The 22,719-nt window shown below is 38.9% G+C and overlaps 2 protein-coding genes across 2 annotated transcripts in view; both read right to left on the bottom strand.

Annotated features, from left to right (window-relative positions):
- LOC108127069 (uncharacterized) overlaps nt 1-22,719 on the bottom strand; it is a 90,468-nt gene that overhangs the window by 20,393 nt on the left and 47,356 nt on the right. The window lies entirely within an intron of this gene.
- boil (boilerman) lies at nt 16,233-19,268 on the bottom strand. The gene has a single exon (XM_017243907.3). It carries the CDS (start codon nt 19,015-19,017, stop codon nt 16,528-16,530), a length of 2,490 nt encoding a protein of 829 aa, XP_017099396.2. The 5' UTR covers nt 19,018-19,268; the 3' UTR covers nt 16,233-16,527.

The raw sequence follows: 22,719 nt of genomic DNA, 5'->3' as shown, positions 1-22,719 counted from the left end.
AGGTATCCCGCTTTACAATCGGATGAATAGAGACAAAGATATAGTCATCACAAGTGCCGAAATTGGCTGCCCCTCAAATTTCGCGATTTTTGAAGGGGATCCATGGGAAAAATTTCGAAAAAATGAAAATGAAAATAAGTTCCAATGTTTTGATGCAGATTGGTGCAAAATCGATCTAGAAATCGTTTAAGGTATCCCGCTTTACAATCGGATGAATAGAGACAAAGATATAGTCATCACAAGTGCCGAAATTGGCTGCCCCTCAAATTTCGCGATTTTTGAAGGGGATCCATGGGAAAAATGTCGAAAAAATGAAAATGAAAATTTGTTTCAATGTTTTGATGCAGATTGGTGCAGAATCGATCTAGAAATCGTTTAAGGTATCCCGCTTTACAATCGGATGAATAGTGACAGAGATATTGTCTTCACAAGTGCCGAAATTGGCTGCCCCTCAAATTTCGCGATTTTTGAAGGGGATCCATGGGAAAAATTTCGAAAAAATGAAAATGAAAATTTGTTTCAATGTTTTGATGCAGATTGGTGAAAATCGATCTAGAAATCGTTTAAGGTATCCCGCTTTACAATCGGATGAATAGTGACAGAGATATTGTCTTCACAAGTGCCGAAATTGGCTGCCCCTCAAATTTCGCGATTTTTGAAGGGGATCCATGGGAAAAATTTCGAAAAAATGAAAATGAAAATTTGTTTCAATGTTTTGATGCAGATTGGTGGAGAATCGATCTAGAAATCGTTTAAGGTATCCCGCTCTACAATCGGATGAATAATAACAAAGATATAGTCATCACAAGTGCAAAAATTGGGTGCCCTTCAAATTTCGCGATTTTTGAAGGGGATCCATGGAAAAAATTTCAAAAAAATGAAAATGAAAATAAGTTCCAATGTTTTGATGCAGATTGGTGCAAAATCGATCTATAAATCGTTTAAGGTATCCCGCTTTACAATCGGATGAATAGAGACAAAGATATAGTCATCACAAGTGCCGAAATTGGCTGCCCCTCAAATTTCGCGATTTTTGAAGGGGATCCATGGGAAAAATTTCGAAAAAATGAAAATGAAAATTTGTTTCAATGTTTTGATGCATATTGGTGCAAAATCGATCTAGAAATCGTTTAAGGTATCCCGCTATACAATCGGATGAATAGAGACAAAGATATAGTCATCACAAGTGCCGAAATTGGCTGCCCCTCAAATTTCGCGATTTTTGAAGGGGATCCATGGGAAAAATTTCGAAAAAATGAAAATGAAAATTTGTTTTAATGTTTTGATGCAGATTGGTGGAGAATCGATCTAGAAATCGTTTAAGGTATCCCGCTTTACAATCGGATGAATAGTGACAAAGATATAGTCATCACAAGTGCCGAAATTGGCTGCCCCTCAAATTTCGCGATTTTTGAAGGGGATCCATGGGAAAAATTTCGAAAAAATTTAAATTAAATTTTTTTTCAATGTTTAAATACCTGTAATAACACCTGTTTCGGTCTGTAAGCTCATTGTTTCATTTCAAGCCCTAGTTTAAAATATTTTTCAATAAACAAAAAATAACTGAGGATAATATATCAATTAAATCTTTGAAAATCAATTTAAAAACAATTTTTGTACACACATTTCAATTATCGTTAATCAACTCTTGATGACCTGGGAATAAATAATTCAATTTCCACGGTTGCCCCTGATCCTGACCCGTTTTAATCCTTTGAGATGTATACGTATATATTTAACCCTTATGGCTTCGGCTCATTAACGGTTTTGATACCGTTTTACAGTTTAAATTGTTTCCCATTATAATCGTAATGCCAATCAGAATTTGCTTGTTGAGAAAATATTATTCCCTTCTCTTTCTATCCTTGTTTTTCTTTCTCTGTCTTTTTTTTTTGTTGATAGCTATGGCCCTGTGGGATATTTCAATTAAAAATACATATATATTCTCTGGATTTTGTTCACTTTTATGCTGATTATTTGAGGCTCGAAAATTTGCAGGCGTCATTAAATGGCATTTTTATTGGCCTTGCTTTTCCTCCTCTTCCGGTTTTCCGCTCCCTCTCGGCTTTTGTTCTTCTTCCGTTCCCTCTTTTTAATGCATTAATTGTGCTGTTATTTTTCGCCCCCTTCCCCATCCTTTTTTTTGTTTTGGCAGTAGTGGGCGTGGCCAGGACTATCATTTGTTATATGCCACGTAATGTTATATATATTATATTTATTATATTATATATTTGTTATATGTTATATGTAATGGTAAATGGAAAGGGGGTGGCAGGGTTTCCCGCTCGCGGCATTAAAAGCGTATAAATGCTACGCGTCGTTAACTTGGCAAAAAAAAGCACAAAAAAATGCCCAAGCAAAACAAAAAAGAATCAAAAAGTATAATAAACTTTAAAGGAAAACTTCAAGGAAGAGCCTTAACTTCAAGTTAAGGAATTACGTTTATTAAATAAAGTTTGGAGCTCAAAACTATTTAAAATATTTATATAAAATATTTAATTATTAGGTTTTTTAGAAAATTTAAAGTACCTTAAATCAGAAGACAGTTACAAGGAAGATTTCTTGATTAAAAGTTGGGAATTCATTTTATTCAAAGGTCCTAAAAGTCTTAAAAATCTTTAAAAAATGATAATAATAAATATTAATGTTTTTGTATAATATTTAATATTTTTTTAAATTTTAAATACTCCAAAAATATCGAAAAGCACAAAAAACTACCAGAATCCTTGACAAGGAAACTCCTGAATCCTTCCTTGTAAACTTGGCTTCTGTTTCTGATTTAACTTACTGTTTGGGTATTGTTCTTTTCTGTGACTGGGTGGGTATGAGGTGTGTGTGTGTACCCCACCCCCTGAAAAGGTTAAGGCACAAGTGGGCGTGGCATGACTGAAGAGGTAACATTAGAAGCCGCCGGGCGATGAAAATATTTGCTTAATGAAATTGTATGCGCGCGAGAATTTTTGTGTGAATAAAATTAATTTCAAACATGGAATACTGCCGTGGGCGTTAACCCAAAAACCAGAGAGGGGTTAAACGGATATACATAGGTATAGAAAGGGGGGGTGTCAACGAGTTTATTCGCGGAGATTAAGATGCCTTGGCTTATGAAATGAAATGAGTCTTTGTTGTGTGTGAGTTGGCTTTTATTTTTGGATTTTATGGCCGCATTGTTGGTTTTATGTGCTCTATAGAGAGATATATATATAGAGATATCCCGGATATATATATATATTTGGAATTTGGATTTGTTATTAGCCTCCAGTTGGAGTGGCAGTGTTTATCGGTTGAATTATTGAAAGGACTGGGAAAGGACGATGTCTTTCATTGATATTTATGATGAAGATTCGTTTATAGAAGATTATGGCTCATACTTGGCTGGAATTTATTGCTTGTTTTGTTCAAGATTGATTTTTGAATTTCATAAGATCCTGGCAGAGTAACAATAACATTTCATACCCCAAATAGTCGTTTAAAAGCTATTTCCAAGACATTTCCAAGCCATTCTCTTACCATTACTTGCCTTTTAAACTATTTTTTATGACTCTCTTTTAAATGAAATGAAATCCTTAATCCTTAGTTGAGTTTTATTGGATCTTTATTTCGCTAATAAATAGCTCGTATTTCTTTAGTGGCCGTATTGTCCCTGTGGCAGTATCTCTGGCATCTTTGGCATTTGTTTTTTTGGCATTTGCTTGGACTTTGTTTTGTAAATTGGATTACGTGCAAATCGCAAATAGTTTTAGCAAATTAATTGCTTTGGCTAAAAAGGTGTATCCGTTGGCCACTTTTTGTGCTGCAAGTTGCAACACTCACCTGCGGCATTTGGCCGCAACAATCGAATTTCTACATTGAACACAGATTGCCGAGTGCTGCTCGTAAATAAGCAATGGTTGTTGCTTCTGTTGTATTGTTGCTGTTGCAGCTGTCATTGTTGCGGTTGCCCCAGGGCTAAAAAGGGGGCGTGGCTAAAGACCAGTGTGGCACGGGTATAGTGTTGCCATGGGGCTAGTTTGTTATTATTTACTCTGATTTGGCTTTGTTGGGAAAGTAAACCTGCAGACCGACTGTGTGTGTTGATTTTCGTGACGAAATCAAAGTGTGGGATGGGGGCTTGGAATTCAATGGGTAATTATCATTAAAGGAAGCTTAAATAAATAAGAGGAAATAGAAGACATAATATGTATAAGTATATAAAATAAAACAAAACATAAGATTACCTTTAAAATTTCACGAATGTAATAAATAGTTTATTATAAAAACTAAGAAAAATATTCCAATAAAAACTAAAAATGCAAGCAATCTACAAACCAGAATTTAATTAAAAGAAACATCACAGTTTCTTACTCATTTTTACAAAGATTTGTAAACTTTTCCATCTGAAATACTGACATGCAATTCTTGGAAAACTTTTTCAACTCAAAGACCAAAAATTACAGAATTTTCATCATCATCCTGTAGCTTTCTTTCGCCCCCTCTCTGTCTTTGACTCTCTCTGTCCCTCTTGGATAAGTGCAGCTGTGTAAATGCCGGAAGTACGAATTACTTTTTAAATTAGTTACACAAACACACACTCACATGCAGGTGTGTGGCATAAGGTGTTTCATTTTTGCCACCCGTCTCTTTCTAGGCCCCTTAGCCCTGTCTCTTTCACTGAATGTCTGCACTCAAGTGTTGCAAAGCGGCGAAAGTTTGCCACTAACTGAGTCTGTCTGAGAATTTTCCATTTTATTTTATTTTTTGCTGTTATTTTTATTTTTTTTTGTTTCTTCTACACAATTTACGCTGTTACGTTTGCCGTTGTCCTTGTTTTGTCCTTTTCTATTGTTGCCACAAGGCTCCCACGTGAGTGTGTTGCACTTACACGAAGGCCAAATTGAAAGTGAGCCTGCTCCCTAAAGTTGCTGCAACATTTTGTTTTTTTATTTTCCTTCTCAGATAAATGTATTTATAATTGTTTTTTTTTTTGTTGGGACTATGGTTTTAGTTTTTTTTTTCGGTCTGGACAAGTTTAAAATTAAGCTTCTAGGGATTCACAAAAAAAAAAACGAACCACAAAAAGTTTACGAATCTCTAGTTTGTGTTATTTAAATTTTATATTACTCCAAGGGCTTTAAGTTTTTGTGGTTTTGGGATGTATGTTGGTTTTTGTTATAAAATGCAAAAATAAATAATTTGTTAGAGAGTTTGTCTTGTATACTATTTGGATTTATTTAAAGTTTCTAGACTTAAGACTTCCATTTCTTTTTTAATACAATTTTTTGTTCTTTTTAAAGTCTCTTTTAAGTCCTAAGTCCCTTTTTCATCACTTTTCATAATCTCTATGGCTCTTACCATCGATTTCAATTGTTAATCATCATTGAGAATCAAAGTTAATACCGCCATAAGCATTTTGTACAACTATGATTAGCTACCTGTCTCCCTCTCTAATTTTATCCCTTCTTCTGTCTCTGTCTTTGACCATCTTTGTGTCTCTTTCTGCCCCTGCCTCTGCCCCTGCTTGCCTGTCTGCCATTTTGGTTACTTAATTACAAACCAAAAGTGTTGCAAATGTCGCTGCCCCTCTCAACGATGCCCCTATTTCCGGTGCACCCCACCTTCCATTTTGGGCTATATAGTGCCACGCCCCCTTTATCGCAACCTCCTACCACCCTTTTGTCCATATCCGGTCGGACAGTCTCCGGCCAGACCACAATTATTTCCGTTTTAATGTTCGCTCTTTTCTCTCTTGCTTTGCCCTGGAACTGTTTTTTTTTTCGCTACACTGAGAGAAATTGGAAATTTTATACCAAAAATCAATATATATATATAAAAATATATAGTTTTAATATGATTTTTTTCTCTGTAAAATTTTCCATAGCTTTGATTTTTCCTTTTATTTTCAGCATTTTCTTCCTCGTTTTGCTCCTTTTTTTGGATTTTTACATTTTAGCTTAGCTTTAGTGGGCGTGGTTTGATGCTGCTGATGCTTTTAGCGTTTTAATTAAATTTGATGTTGATTGAACTTATGACTGCCGCGAAACGAAAACGAAAACGAAAGAGTTTCCGCAACTTTCGGATGCTTCATTAAACCGAAAAGCATGCTTTGTGGCAAGCATGGCGTCGCAATTGCTATTAGTGGTCGGCCACGCCCCCTTTATCTAGGGCTTAAAAAGCGTCTTGGAGTATGCAACCGAATTGTGAATGCCATTCAAAGTTTACTTACTCCTGGGTATATTTTATGTTATTTTTTTCGTTTGCCTTTTTCTTGCTTTTTTTATGGTTTTATTTTTTAAAGAAAAGTTAAGATTTATGTGTGTTTGGGAATCCCAGGTAAGACAGTCACGAATGAAATAAAGGTGTGTTCAAACGGCATGGCAAATCGACAGAAAGACAGCCAGAAAGACAGACTGACGAGCAAACATGCCACAGAAATGAGAATTGAAAAATCCCCCAGAATCCGTAAAGCGAATGAAAAGCTAAAAAGGTTTTCTTTTTAGGGGATTTCCGACTTATTGGATGGCTGTATTTGAAAGAGGTTTTAAAATTCTTTATATTCTTTGAACATATTCTTATTTTATTTTCTTAATTCCATTTTTTTTTAATTTTTAAGAAAGAAAACTTATACTCCCTCCATAGATATGTGTAGGGTATCTGGATCTTACGTGTCAGTTGAGCCACGTCCTGGCTACATCTTGGTTTGCACTTTTCCAGCTTCTGGTCGGATGCTGTTCTTTTTAATTTCCAAATGCTGCCACAGAGTCAGGGAGAAAGTCAAGAAGAAAGCCCTGATGCTGCACTTTCACCCAGAACATGTTCCCTCCTATACTCTGTATTTTTAAGGGAGTATCTGGTCTTTAATCGATTTTAAAATAGAAAATATATGAAATTTTCACTAAAAATATAATATCTTTAAATGGTTTCCCTTGTTTAATAACCATTTGTTTTTGTAATTTTTTTCTATCCAACTATTTTCATTCAGCTGTTGAGCTTTCCGATTTGAAGCCGAGTTTGTGATTTCAAGTCCTTGAGCGCTCAGGATACTGTCGGTGAACTCGTCCTGGCCGTGCTGGCAGCTCTAATGAATTTGCATTTTTTATAAATCCCCATTGATGTGCTCCAGTTTGGACTGGGTGTTTTTGGTCAGACGAATGCACTTTTTATACCCTAGGAATTTTTAGTTTTCAGAAATCTAAGGGTATATTGTTTTAAAGTTTTCTTTGAATAATTAATTTACGATTTTTTAGAAAGCTTATGAATTTAAAAAAACCCATTTTTTTTTTTTTAATTTTTATATTTTTGAATGAAATTTAAATTCTTAAAAGGTATTCATGAAAATATCATAGACCCTTTGGAAATTTCTTTGGTCCTGGCCTGGTTTGTCAGCTTGTTGCATTTTGCTGTCTGTGTCAAGGGGCGTGGCACGTAAACATGCCTAGTCTGGGGCATTAGGGGCACTACTACCCGTGGCAAGCACTCAAAAAACCGGAACACCTCTGATGGACGCACTGGGCAGTGAGTGGAGTTGAATGTTTGGACATGATGCGAACTGCTGAATTTTGTGCTCAATCAAATCAGAGTCTGACACACCTAACACTAAGACAAGTACACAGAAACAAATTATGGAATACTTCAAATGAAAGAATTATTTTTGCTGAGGAAATTTATTTTAAATGAATTATCCCCCAAGCAATCATATAATCATATAAATATCATATAATATATATTTCTTTAAAATATTTCTCTTTGTGTAACTATGGCGACCATTAACAAGCTGGGAAACGGACAATCAAAGCACCACCTGACGTCAAACATACCATGGCCAATAAATTATGGTCCAAAAAGGGCATGAATGAATAACTGACTGACTGAATGAATGAATGGATGGTTGAGTGAATGGCTCATGAATACTCGACTGCTTGCATTGATTTGTTTACCCTTGATGTCAGGCTCTTGATTATGAAAGAGTGCCTGAATTTCTTGTTTGCAGTTAATTGGATGCACTGCCTGAATATCCTTTTATGGATTTTGTTTTGGTCATTAAACTGCCATCGATGATGGGATATTTCCCCAAAGATGTCATTAGTTCGACCACAAAAGCCTTAAACTTGATTTAAAAAAGGGTTTTCGAGTCTTTGCCTTTTTCTGGCTTGACCTTTTTTGAAAGGCACTTGACGAAATAAGGGTAAAGTGTTGGGGTTTCGAAATATACTTGTCTTTAAAAGGTTAAATTTTGTAAAAACTTTAATTTAATAATTCGTACATTTTTTATTTAATTTAAAAGTTATTTAATTCTTTCTTTAGTATTTTTTTAAAGTGCATTTTCTCTTTTTCTTTTGCCAGATTTAATGCAAGACCTTGGGGATTCCTGGCGGCTTCTTAACTTGGTGGCATTAACTACAAGTCGTTACTATTGCCTAGGGCATTGAATAAACCGAATACCGAGCACCATAGACCATGGAGTGCTATCTCTATCTAGAATTCCAATTTGTATTTGGATTTTAGATGGGCGTTAATACGCACTGACGACAATGCCGATGACAATGTTGATTTTTGGGGACTGAGGGGCAACTCACACATGTGTGATTGGATGGCCAAGTTCTGTTTCCTGTCGATTCCACTATCCAGTTCAGTGTTTTAGAAGCGAGAATATTTTTGTTTGGTTTTTCAAGTAGTGTGCCCTTAATTTTTTTCTACAAAATAGGTCACACTTTTTTTTTTTTAGAAAAGCTTAAAGCCTTTCGTTTTAAAACTTTTCTTGCCAACTTTAAGAAGGACAAAGTTGAAGAAAGTCCCAGATAATACCACCCTCTTACCCCTTAGCTAGCCGAAACCGAATCTATTTAACTGAAACGGAATTTTACCACCACATGTGTGTGTTGGGGTTTTATGCGAGTATGTAGATAGCCTCGGAAACAGGACCTGGCTCCTTCTGTTTCTCTGATTGTGTGCGACACGAACCACAGGGGAAATTAAAGATACATTAAATGGCCGCAAGCAAACCCAGCTCTGTATTTCGTTGTACTCCAATAGTCGAGTTGTTGAGGCCAAGGATGAGGACATGGAGAAGGCGATTGAGGATGAGGACGAGGGTGTTGTGGTGACCACGCCCACTCAACTTACTATACTTACGGCCCCCAAGGCTGCTTTCAAGTCTTATGGGCAATTTGCTGTCTGCTTCGCCTTCGACGATATGGCTATAGCCATGGCTACTGCTACTGCTACGGCTATGGCATTTATTGGCCAGCATTGTGTCCGGCTAGGAAATTCCACTAATTAAATTATCGACAAGTTTTGTCGCATAAAAACAAACTGTTGCCTTCCAGCTTTTTTCGAAAAACAAAAATAGTAGAACCAGAACCAACAAAAAAAAAATACAAATTGGAACAGAGGAAGAAATAAAAGCGGCAAAAGCAAGTTTAATCAAAGTTTTGCCTGCTCGATTTTAATGAGGAACTTTTGCACATAAATAGAACTTAATTTTCTATTACGGCCGAACAACAAAAGCACACTGTCATGCCGCCCGAGGTGGTGGCTGTGGATGGGCGGTATATATACATAGGTAGGGGCCTCAAGTGGCCCCGGGATTTGTCCGAAAATTGTGTCGCCAAGAGCAGAGAAATATTGCTCTCGCCAAACTTTTATGTTTTAATATTTAATTAAAATTTTGTGTAACGTTTTGTTAATGAATTCCTATTTGACGCGCCCGTTGCACGTGTCGCGTCCCAGCCGCAGGCTCTCAAGCTCCATCCGGTTCTTTGACCCGCCCAACTCACCCACAAAAAACCATCCACCCCCTGAACCTTATTTCTACGTCCTTCTCCTAAGCAAACCGACCACAATATTTGGGACGTCCTTGGAGTTTATTGTTTACCCTCGTGATGGGGTTTTATTTTGGGCAACAAATTTAAAGTATTTTTTGGCAGTTGAAAATATTTAACTTTCTAACACTAGGAAAGTGTTGGCTAGGAGAACAAAATATGAAAAATTCTATAAGATAGAATATAATATTATATATATAAGGTTATAAGAAACTTTATAATATATTTCATAGCTTTAGGGTTTTAAGTTAAGAGCTTTAAACTTTCTTCTGTTTCAGTGTTGGTTAACAAGCAAATATTATAAAACTTATTTAAAGTGTTGGCAAACATAGTTTATTTTTATTCTAAACATTTTCTGATGTTTAATTGGCACTCTAATAACAATGCTACACTTTCAATATATGTATATAGCTACCTGAAAAATTAGTATTTTGTGAAATAATTTTAATTAGCCGAGTTTATTTTTGGTTTCGCTCCAAGTAGGCTGACCGTTTCGGTGCCCGCTTTTAATTCGGGCCTAGCATGGAAAAGTTTTTTGGTTTTTGGCGCAGGAAACCCCCGGAAATCTGCCATTCGAAAGCATCAAATAAACATCTATCCCCCCCTCTGGAAAGAAATATACGACGTACAAAAAAAAAATAATAAAATCAACTAAAAAGTTTCATTGTGGCGAGCTGTAAAGCAGGAAAATGCGAAAAGATTGGGGTGTGTTGAGGGTATGGATGTGGGGTGGGGGCGTTAAGGGAAAACAGCTTAAAAGCGGGGGCGTGGCACATGCCTGCGTAATGAGCAATTATAACAACAAGAACAACAACAACTAGAAGAGTAAAAGTTATGACTGCGACGCTTGTCAAAAAAGGTTTTCCCAGCTCTATGGTATAAACCCCAGCACCATATTATTTTTCCAGTCCTTTGGTAAAAAGTTTTTCCTTCGCCTCCCCCGCCACAGATCCCTTTAGATACCCTCCCCCCATTTTTGCCATTGTTTGGTATATTAACTGCGCCTGGCAGAGGATCATTAACTATGGATATGTTCTGCGGGATGTCCAACAAATTGAGTTGTAAACTTTGTTCACAATTTTTCAGCCAACAGCTTTTTTGGTTTTTTTTTTTAAATGAATAAAGAATGAGTTACGGTAGTTAAAGGACAAATGGATCTATTAAAGACTTTTAAATCGAAAGGAATTTAAAATCGAAATTGAGATAAATTATACGGCTTTTTATCACAAAATTTTCTTATCTTAATTCATAAGCTAAAATTTGTCTAAAATTTTATTTTGAATTTCTACCTCTCACAAGTCAGACGTCTGACTTTAAAAAATATGTTTAGTTCCAAAGCTGTCAAGCATTATGTTTCAAGTCGTTTATTTTGATATCAGTAACTTTCTGCTTTCCATTTTTATATTTCATCCCGTCAGTTTAGCTTTTTCCTCTTTTCCCCTTCATTTTTGACTTTATTTTTTTTTTTGTACATTAAAAAGTTAGCACATTTTTTGGGGCTAGGGGCTAGCCAGCTGGCTATTTCGTTTCTGCCAGCTGGTTGACTGAAGCTTTATGGCGAATAATGAAAGTGAAATGTGTATAACCGCAGAAACCCAAGTCCGAGGTTTTTTTCGGGCGGGCCTAGAATACCTAGGAAGGCGAGGCAACACTCCACACTGTATGCCACCAGCTAATTGCAACTAAAAAGTTGCTCATTAAGCTCTGGTCTGGTCTGGTCTCAACTGAAAATGAAATGAAAGCCCGGCCCTTTTCCGGGTCCCGGACTGGTGCTAAATACAATCAAATTAGTTGTTTCCGCTTTGAAATTATGCGACTTCCGGTCCGACAAAATGTTTCCACGTGTGCCCAGTAATCCCTCTTGTGTCCCCACCCCACCCCAGCTTTTTTTTTGGCAATTTTATTTTATTATTTTCAGTTTTTTGCTCTGCACTTCCTTGGGGCTTTTGGAGGAGAGGCAGGGACTTCAACGAATTGTCAATGATTTTTGGCAGGGGAATACCAGCCCGAAAGTGGAGACACTTTGATCCGGTATGTTGTCGGAGGAGTCTCAGGGGACATTTGTCGGGGAATGGGAAAGGTTAAGTGGATTAGGGGGTTTCTTTCTACAAAAATGCAGAAGAAGGTTTAAGTTTTTATAAAGAGGTATACAAAGGTAGAAGAATTTCTAAGAAAGAGGACTAAGATCAAGGGTGTTTTTATATAGATTTTCTAAGGATATTAACTGAATAAAATACTATCTTCAGTATTCAGGGTTTATATTAAAGATCTTAGCTATATTGTGAATTAATGATAAACCTAAACCAAATACCAAATTAAAAGAAGAATTATATTTTTTTCACTCTTCTGAGAGTCTAAAAAAGTGTGCTACATTAAAATCGTATTAATCCACAGATGAAAGTGTTTACTTGCAAATTGTGGGGAAAAAGGGGAAAGTGGGTGGACCTCCTTCTCTGTACACGCTCTTTCCTGACCAACGATTTGTAAACGAATTTGCGGCAAAAATGTCCAGATATTTTTTCGCAATTTTTTTAACCCGTTGGGCATATTTTGCATACATATGAGAGGGGGCATACTATATGCAGTTTTCTTTTTTTTGGGTTATCTTTCAACAGGCAAACGAGGCGGAAAAGAGGCTGAGTGGGGCCGTGGCAGGGGTGTGGATTTTTTTGTCGGCCCCAAAAAAATAGAGGGGGAAAAGGGGGATAGTCCTGTACTAAAGACGAACGTGCCTGTTGTTTAGTGTTGCATATATACTGGCCTGGCATTTGGGGATTTATTTGCATTTTACTTTTGCTCCGGTGCTGTTGCTGCAAATAGTTTGCCGCAATCTGTGTCTCTTTTCTCCACCTTTCTCCCAGCCATTTTTACCGAAAAATTTATGAACTTTTCCCCCCCACCATATAGATATTTTAATATATATATGTATAGTGTACAGTGTACACTAATATTTTGTCGCTTTCCGCTCGCTCGGGGTGTCCATGATGCATGACTATGTAAATAGACATTTTTACACTATAAGCACAGTTTGGTCATAATATTATGTGTATTTTTTTTTGTAAAAATTTGTTTTGCCTGGCATTTGCATAATTTTATTTGTTAACTTTTTAAATTGCCAGAGTCCTTCCGCTGAGAGTCCGGGCGAGTCTGTCTTATTCATTTTCCTATTATTATTTTTTCTCCTCCACTCTGGCATACTTGATGACAAAGGACAAGAAATTATAATTTCAGTTGACAATTTGACAGGATAATATTTGCAGAACTTTTTCAAGGGGACAACCTAATTATTTTCCTCAATTTGACAAAATGTTCTACATATATTTTTTTGCTTAAACCTCAACCTATTTGTTAAACAAACAAAAAACTAGTAATGCTCTAAATATTTGCTCAACTGATGATATCCTTGTGGAATGGAATTTACGGCCATCGATTGACCAAATACATATAAACATATATCAAATATATAGGACATGGAATATTCATGTGCTTGCATTTAGGTTTGATATTTGTATTTTACCCGCAAAGATCCTGCTGCCACATCCTGTCAAATGAGAGGATTGTAGTAAATGCTACCGTTGATATATTCATGAGCATTTTAGCCATTTTGCAATGCTATCTGACAGCAAAGAGTAAATATATATACTAGATATATACCTATACTAAGTTTGTCTGTATGAGTTGGACAGATGACAGGTGAGGCTGAAAATCAGGTGGTCCCGGTATAATGGTTCCTATTTGCGGTTAACCGCATGATTATGCTGTCGCCACACGATAATGAAATGAGATTTCAGACTAAACATATTTAATTTGGGTCTCGGTTGAGGTCCAGTTCATACAATTTTCAGCCAATTCGATGGTTAATCAAATCGAAAGTGCCCACCACCATCGCCACGGCCACCCAAAGGTGTCATCAATTATGGATTAATAAATGCATTTGAATTATTTTTGTTTGTGTATGTCGATGTATTTGCAATTAATTAAATGTGATATTGGTTAGATATGCGAAATCCTTTTCTCAGTGTCCTGTCGTTATCATAATTCATACACTTTGTTGGCTTACACTGAAAGAAGTATTTGTTATTTAATAAAATGTTGCATACAAACAACAGCATCAACATGAATATTTTATAAATCTACCAGTGCCAGTACCACTACCAGTACTACATAAATAAATAAATAAAAAATGAAATAAAAAGTAAAAGATGAGCCTGCAGGATTTTTATAAACTGCCAGTACCCTGATCTCCCCCCTCTCATGCATATAGAAATGAAACATAAATTACTTTTATATTTTGTCGCTATTTTTATATTGCCAACACTTGTGCGGAAATTGCGCGATGAAACGACGACGCTGCCCAGGAGCGGAATAAAATGCAAAAAGGGAGTTTTATATATTTTTTTTTCAGCGCCCACCACCACTACCACCATCCTTTTTCGCGGTTGATCCCCGCAAGAAAATTGCCCGCCCCCAACCATAGGGGACTACCCCAACCGCATAACCCCCTTTTTTTATAAACAGGACTCGGCGATTTCGCCATATTTCAGCTTAAAACAAAGCAACAAAAATATAAATAAAATTCAGAGCTAAAAAAGAGGAAACGGAGATGGTTATATTCAAAAAGTAGATGCTCTTGATATTTGTTTAAAAAATATTTGGAGCTTTGTGAGTCTCACAACTAAACTATAACATAAATCTATAATGTATTGATAAAAAAATAAAAAAAATAATTCAAAAAAGGGTGGAATCTTTCCTTTAATTTCTAAAATTTATAAACCATTTTTTCGCAGTTTCTTTCTTCTTTTTTTTGGCTCCGTCTGTGTCTGTGTTTCTGTTCCTGTCTCTGTTTCAGACATTAAATTTATGTTTTGTTGATTCCACTCTTGACAAATAAGCCAGATACTAAAATAGTCGAAAGTCGAAAGAAAAAAGCACCAAAACGGTCAAGGGGCAGGTCCTGGCAATGATTTAGATGACTAATTTTTGGCAAGGACACCTAAAACAAGCCATTAAGCTACCCCAAAGAAAAAAAAAAAATTAAACGAAATCATATAGAATTGATATCTGTAGTCCCTTTAGACTTTTCTATTTTTTCATCAACAAGAAATTTGTTAAAATTTAAAAGCAAATACAAATTAACACAAAGCTGAAAAACCATTTATCTGAAAAGTTGGTCCCGCGAACAGGAAAAGCGCATTAAAAGGCATCCTGCGAGTCCTGCGAAAAGGTCTCTAAAAATAACAAATAACAGAGTGTATCCAAATTCTAGCCAAACAATATTCCCATTTCCAGTGTCCTTTGGACACAGAAGGACAAGAAGGAAAAAAAAAGAATGGAATTTAATTGAAATGTAAAACAATTTTCGACTGTAGTCCTGGCAGTTTTTCTTTTTAGCCTTTGGCTACTTTTTTAGAGCCATATCTCTACATATCTCTATATAGCTCTATGAATAATTTTTGGGCAAGGCTAGGCTAGCATTTAAGGACACCTGTATGGCAATATTTTGCCCAGGCATATCCTGTATCGATTAAGCCTTAAAAGTTCAACTAGAGGGGCGAAAATAAAGTCAACTTGAATAATCGCCACTTTGGGAGTTATCTGCTGGCACTTTAAATACGTTGGCGAATTTTAATGAAAATGTCCTTTCAACGCAAGATAAATTATTCAAAAGTTTGCCATTGCCGCAGAGCAAAAGATTTCAACCATTGTTGTGTCCAGCGTTTTATTTTTTTTTACCTTTCCGAGTCCGGCTTTGTTTTTTATTTTGTTTATATACTCAGGACTTGATGGATTTTGAAGAGTATGATGGTGCTAAATTTTTGGAAAACTTACTAAGTCTACATATATCTTATATATGATTTTGTATACTATTTTTTAGTCTTTTAAAAATGTAAGATTTGTAGTCTGGATAAGTAAGATTATAGACTTAACTACCAGGTATCTGTAGTCGTGACTGTTTACTTGAAAATGTCCTTTTCTTTTTATTATTTTTTTGTACTATTTACTGGGCATTTCAGTTGCAGGCAACTCCGACAGTTTACTATCTTCCTCCCTTCCTGGCTCCCCTGAGCCAGGTTCCTGATTCCAGTTCTGTTATCCTGGCTTCCTGGGTGTCCTTGTTTTGTTTGCAGGCCGCTTCCAAGTGCGAAGCTCTAGGATGAGATTCATTCACTGCTTTTCTCACCTTCCTGACACTATTTCTATCTCTTTTTCCAGCTAGTTTGTCGTCTCTTTCTCGTATCCTTTTGTTTTTGGAGAGAAGAGTGTCAGTTTGACAGAAATACCCTAAACTGGGACTGTACTTTGGCGGGACTGTACTTTTGTTTGGGACTCGGTCTTTATAGAAATGTTGTGATTAGGCTAATGGGGTTTACTTTTTAAAGGATTTTTTAAATTTTTCCAATAACATAATACCCCTCTAATATAAATAAAAACAAGTTTCAGCAAACACTTTTAATGATTTCATAAAATCTTGACTGGCATGCTACCTGCTTAAGGGTCATATACGGTTAAAGTGAGTTCTACAAATCGAAAATTAAAATTTTGTCTGGTGATTAAATTGGAATAGCAGGATTGCCCTTTGACACTCGACGCGTGACAATGATCTTGAGGATTTTGATTGGAGCGGTTTTCGGTGAAAAAGTGGGCGAATGTAGATCGAATTTCACAGAGAATTTAACAATAACCTTGACGAATGGGCGGCGCTTCCAGAGGTGAATGCGTTATGGCTTCTTTATGGTTGTTCCCAGTCGGATCCAGATGTCTCCTCTAGGGTTAGGACGAGTCCGGTGATGATGGGCAGATTGGTGTCAGAAGCTGTTGGCTTCTCTTCTTCCGGTTCGGCGATTGCCGGATCAGTTTCCGGTTTGATATCCACCTCAGATTCTGCATTTTCTGATTCAGAGCTCGAGAATGAAGGTAAATCCACGTCCAGTAAGATAGTCTCCTTGGCTGGCATCAGAAGGGAATCTTTAACGCTTCTCATGGCCGCTTCACGTACCATCGCCAACGGACATGACACTGGCTTGATGGCACTCCCCATTGCGGTTGCGTTCTGGCTTTCGATTACCTCCTGACTCAAGGATTGAGGACTACGGACGGGTTCGATGTGGAAGCCAGCACCCTTCAGTCCTGCCGACTCCCATTCGCGTTCTTTTTGAAGGAATATATCATCCAGTTGACGACTAGACCGATTGGGACGACGAATCCTAATCATATCGTCGTTGGACATTGTGTGTATCTCGTCTTTGGAGGGGCACTGGTTGTTGGCCTTGAGCTCCTGGGGATAAGACCTCGGCTTCAAATTCTTTTGATAGAAGCGTGTATACTTGTCGGGAAGGCTTTCCTCGGAACTTTCCGATTTCTTGCTCTGCTGGCTGTTCTTCTTGGTCTCCTCGTTGTGGGGAATGAGAAGGGACGGCACTACCATCAGTTTGGGATCGCTGAACTGGACCGGCACCGGGACCGGCGCCGGGAACGCGGAATAGTTCTTCGAGCCGGCCGAAGATTTCAGCAGGGAGCTAAGCACAGTCCCGGATCTGTTTTTCATTAGTACCTGGCGCCTCCGTGAATACTTCTCCGGCAGACTTTCCTCGGAGCTATTCTTGTAGCCCGACTGATTTTTAGAATCACTTTCCTCAGGGACCTGTAAGCCCGAGCCCTTGAATAAACCCTCCAGGCATTTGACTTGATATCCTTCCTCGGAGTTCTTCTTATAGCTATCGTTGGTGTCGAGGTCAGAGCTCCCTTTGCAGGCCTTTAAAGATAAGTCACTGGAGCCTGTTAGCGGGTCAATTCTGGAGTTGGCCAGAAACTTGCTATCCTCGCTGGGCTTGGGATCTAGCGGAGTCAAGTCAATGGAGCCTGTTAGCGAGTCATTCCTGAGGCTGGCCAGAAACTCGCTATCCTCACTGGGCTTGGGATCTATCACAGGCAAGTCCCTGAAGAGGGCGTTGCAGCTCTTGGGGCCCCTACCTTTAATAGCGAATGTGCGATTCGACTTTGCCGGGATGGCGTCCTCGTGGCTCTTTTTCGCGGACTTCTCCACGCCGCCCTTGTTTCGGTCTTTACGCTTTTTGGAATGTCGAGTCTTCGCAATGGTCCCAGTAATCACGATGCGTTCGTCGCCGCCCTCATTGGTCCACTTCGCGGTGCACTGCGCCTCGTGCTTGCCGGTCCTCTGGGCCGAATCCCTGGACCTGTCCTTGTCCGCGGGTAGGGGCTTCCGGCCCAGGGACAGCTTGCCGTTTGCTCCCCGGAACAGTTGGTACTTACTGCGCGGCATATTGGTGCACGGACCACTATAAGTATCGAACAGCTGACTGGAAGTGCGCTCCTCCATGGCAGTCTTTTTGAGATTTTCGTGAACAATGAGCTCCAGCTGGATGCCGGGCGACTGGGCGCCCATATCCATGAGCAGCTGGCTATCTAAGCAAGGACGACATCCGAGGTAGTGCCTGCCGTTCAGCATCGTCATGGCCTCGGATTCGCGGAGCAGCAGGTAGTCGGTTTCGCTGGGTAGAAATTCACTCGGATTCTGAGAGTGAGTATAGTTTCGAACCTTGCGGATCACGCTACGTGACTGCATATAGTAACGATCGAAGGCCGTCAGCGTATAGTGGATGCGATGCGTGGTAATCGGTGACACAACCCATATGACATACAGACCCGATGTGGTGGGATTTAAAGCAGCCAGATCATTCTCCAGCTCCTTGTCCGCCAGCAGGGCGTAGAACGTGGTCTTGCATATCATCAGGACCATGGGCAAGTGATACTCTAAAGGGCGGCGATCATTCAGTAGTCCGGCATTGGGGAAACTTATCAGGCGTCTGCCTGGCTCGCTTAACCGTATCCCATCGGCTCCGGCATAGAGTAGGATAGCCAGGCATTGGGGCACTCCGGGTGTTAAGCTGCGTGGATCGACAGACAGTCGCAATGGTCGATTATCGTATGCGGTGGCCACTGTGCAGCGCGGATCCCGCGAGTGTTTGTGCAGCAAATGGACCAGCAGGCTAGACGGGAAGACCATCTGATCGCATGTGCCCAGGGGACACTTACCCGGGGCCCGGGACAGATGAGCCAAACGATGAGCTTGCTCCATCTCCGCCTCGGGATCCCTGACTTTCTTCAAAGACTTGGTCTTATGTCGCTTGACCGACGGCTTCGGCGGCGGCTTGGGCGTAGTCTGCTCTGGCTCCGGACGAGGTTCCTCTACTCCTTCCATTGTGTAAAATGTATATATCCAAAAAATAAAATGAGAAATAAAACTAGGCCTGACAGCAATTTGGTTACTGGGTTGAACGTCTGTCTGATTCTAGCTATTGCCTATTACTTGGCTCACTTCTAGCTTTCTCTAAGGTTTCTATTCGAGAAATTTTTTATATTTTGGATTATTGAGTAAAATTTGGAAAACTATGTTACGAAATTCTGGCTGTGTTCTGTATGGCAGCTCCTGGCCTTTAACCATTCGACGTCTGACTGGGCTGGTAGAGCCAACTTTGTGATGGGGTTTTTTTTTCTGGGTGGAGCATCACGAACACTAACAAATTGGCAAGTGAAACTTTAGCTTTTCTCTCACAGCAGACCCCAGACCATTGTCGGCATGTCCGCTTATCTGCTGGTCAGGCGTCTACTTTCCAGGCCGTCATATATCCGAGTCCGAGTATTTTTGATTAAGCAGTCCCCAGATACGAATTAAATCAATAACTTTTCGGCTTGCCAAACAAATTGAATTCAAAAGTTTCCAGAGCCATAAAACAAAGGTCCGAACTCTGAAGGCAATCGACTAATGGTTACCTCAGGAGCTCAGGGGCTTGGTGGTTATTTGAAAAAAAGTATATATACATATATGGATATATGTATGTTTTATATAATTTTTCCAGTGGCTCATAAAAATAAAGGGTTTCCTTAACCATCACCCCTATTCCCCGACAATAAACGTAATGAAACGTAATTTGAATGGCTCTTAAGTGGCTTTCGGGTCAGGTGAGTCCATCTGGTCAGGTGGATGTGAAGTGCGAGCTGTGGAAGTAAGCCTGCCCTGGCAAATCGTGTGAAAATTGAGATGCCCAATGCCCACTACCCACTACCTACTGACCAAAATTAACTGCCTCACCACACACACAGGGAGCCTTAAACTGAAACTGAAACCAGACGGCCAATCAGAGGCGAAAGGACTCAACCTCAGCCGAAAACCGTTTTAAAAACCAGGAAAAGAAAGCCCGACGATGGCAAAGTCCTGTCCGATTTATGGCCCGGATAATGCAGGCGACTTACGAGCCTTAAAATTATGCAGCCACTGCATTAAAAAGCGCTGAAAGTGTTGCACGACAAATGGCCCGGGAGCTGGCCAAAATGGCCAAATGGCCCAAAACCCCGAGGCATTAAACGTCGAACAGATGGCATCAATTTGTAGCGGATAAAAATCGAGCACAAGGGCCAGAAAAAGGATAAGGAAGAGGCCCATCTCCTGCCAAAGGAATGAAAAGGAAACCCACAAGAAGAAAATAACCTCTTTTCTCAACGAAAAAAACAAAAAATAGAAATTAAAAATGAAACCTTGAGCTTGATCTATTTTTGTTGCCAAAAAAATACCCCCTCAAGCAGCTGTTTAAATATTTTAATTACTCGTACTACCTCCAAAATGATTAAAATATCAGTCAGTTAAATTGAGGGACCATGGGAGCCCGGACCTCCAGTGACTTACTCCGCAAATTCACTTCCAACAATTACTTAGTGGGTATCCATTCCACTCGAGTCCACTGGCCATGAATAAGCCGAGCACTCAAACACTCACTTGACACTCACACTCGCACTCGTACCAGGGACTCTTAAATAGAAATGGGCAAACAACAAATGGCCGAAATGCGAGTCGACGTCGGACACCCCATCCTCCCTTGAACGGACACCGGACAACAGAGACGGACACCGACACGGACACGGTCCCGGATCGACCCATTCCGGCCATGTTGTAATGTAATGTAATGCGCGTGCTGCCAGCAGAAATAAAGAAAATGAAGCGTCACTCGTAACGGGGTCGCAGGGGGTCAAAGTTGAGCCGGGATGTTGGCAACAAAAGCCAAAAGTGGCATCGCGAAATATACAAAAAAAAAAAAAAAACAAACCCAAACACACACAAGCCGGCTCTTGAAGCCAGCGGAACATTCGTAGTCCAAAGAATTGGGAATCGAGAGTCCAGAATCGAGAAACAACGGGTTTTGGATTGTTGGCGAGGTCAGTGAGTTCTTCGCAGAGTACTACCCGTATATACACCACATCCCTATATATATGTATGAGTGCAGTTTGGGTCCTGAAAAGTGCACTTGTATGTGCACACTCGTCGGGTGTGTGTGTTTCAATATTTTATGGTGTCGCTTTCAGGCATGGGAGCCAAGCAAACAGATATCCACAGAAAGGAAAAGAGCATAAGTAGAGCCCTGCGAAAAAATCAAGTGTCCGCTCAAGAGAGGGAGCTATATCCTATAGCTTTTATAAAGGTTAAAAAAGGCAGGCTATAAGACCATACTTGATTATATAATTTTACTAAGATCCTCTTTACTATAAATTAAAATATATAAGAGATATGTGTATATACTTAGAAAGAAACTTGCATGAGAAGCTCTGTGAAAATAATCTGGTGTCCGCTTAAGAGAGGGAGCTATGGATAAGCATGTTATAGATACAAAATAGCTCGATATAAAATAAAATCAGGGAAGATTCCTTTCTTTATAAGAGTATTTCAGAGTTAGAATAACAATTATTATTTGATAGTAGGCCAGTAGGCCTTATAACAAGCTTAAAACGAAAGCAGCTCGCAGTCTTTTTGGCCAAGTTTGGCTCTCACCTTCAGTTTATCACTTCTGATATATTCAAAAAAGTTTTTCATTATCTTTTAGTGATTATTTTTTGAAAAACAAAATTTGGTGTTGAAAATTGCGGAAACATAAGACCAGGGAGTTGAACCGTGTGCCCAGTAAAGTTCTGTGTTTGAACCAGGTGGGTGCAGTGTCGAAAAGAGTGTAAGTACATAAAAATACATATATATATTATACATATATGTATATATATTGTCTGGTACATTGGTAACTGAAAGCAGGCAACGGCCTTCGGTCAATTGAAACGGTTCAAAGAGCGTTTGGCCTGCGGTCTTTAGCCTTCTTTGCTCTTCTCGGCTTATATATTATATTTCTGTTTTTGCTTTTTTTTTTTCTTTTTCATCGACGCGGCCATATAAATTTCACTCTGGCAAATGGTTTTTATTGGCAGCCAGAAAACTGACCTCGGGTCCCTTTCCTTTTGGATTGGGGGGGTCTCCCGTTCAGAGCTCAGGGCACAGGCTCAAAAAGGTTAAATTTGGAAAATTGGTACGTGATTGGATTCAAAGCGCAAAATAAGTGCGTCAGTTGGTTTTTGGCACCCCTGGCCTTTTTTCCACTTAGGGGAATGAAAAAAGTAGAAATATAGAAAACAAGAAGTCCCCAATACTTCTTCTTTATTTTTTTGGCACACCACTTTGCCACGATTTGTAATAAGAATGTGTTTTTTATTTTGTGGTTGAGGTTTACATTTTTTTTCCCCGTTCTATTTGAAAAATTGGAACTTTTGCCAAGCGAGTGAGAGAGGATGATCACGATGATATTAGTGTGATGATGACGATGGCAGGGATCCAATTTATATATATATATATATGTGTGTATTTACATATGGAAGCCATATCTGACTGCTTGCATACAGACATTCGTGTATAGCCTCCATAAGTTTAAGTATTTGTGGTCTTGTGTTTGATTGCCGACCATAAAACGGTCATTTGTTTGTTGGCCGGGCACGGAGAGTTGAAACCAAACCCAACCCAACCAAACCGAACGAAACGAAACCAAATCGAATTGAACACCAAACAGAACTGCCAGCTAATAACTGAGCATTGGTT

This window comes from Drosophila bipectinata, chromosome XL (genome assembly GCF_030179905.1).
Source record: "Drosophila bipectinata strain 14024-0381.07 chromosome XL, DbipHiC1v2, whole genome shotgun sequence".
In the NCBI taxonomy this organism is placed as follows: Eukaryota; Metazoa; Arthropoda; class Insecta; order Diptera; family Drosophilidae; genus Drosophila; species Drosophila bipectinata.
This window is presented reverse-complemented; position numbering and strand designations above follow the sequence as displayed.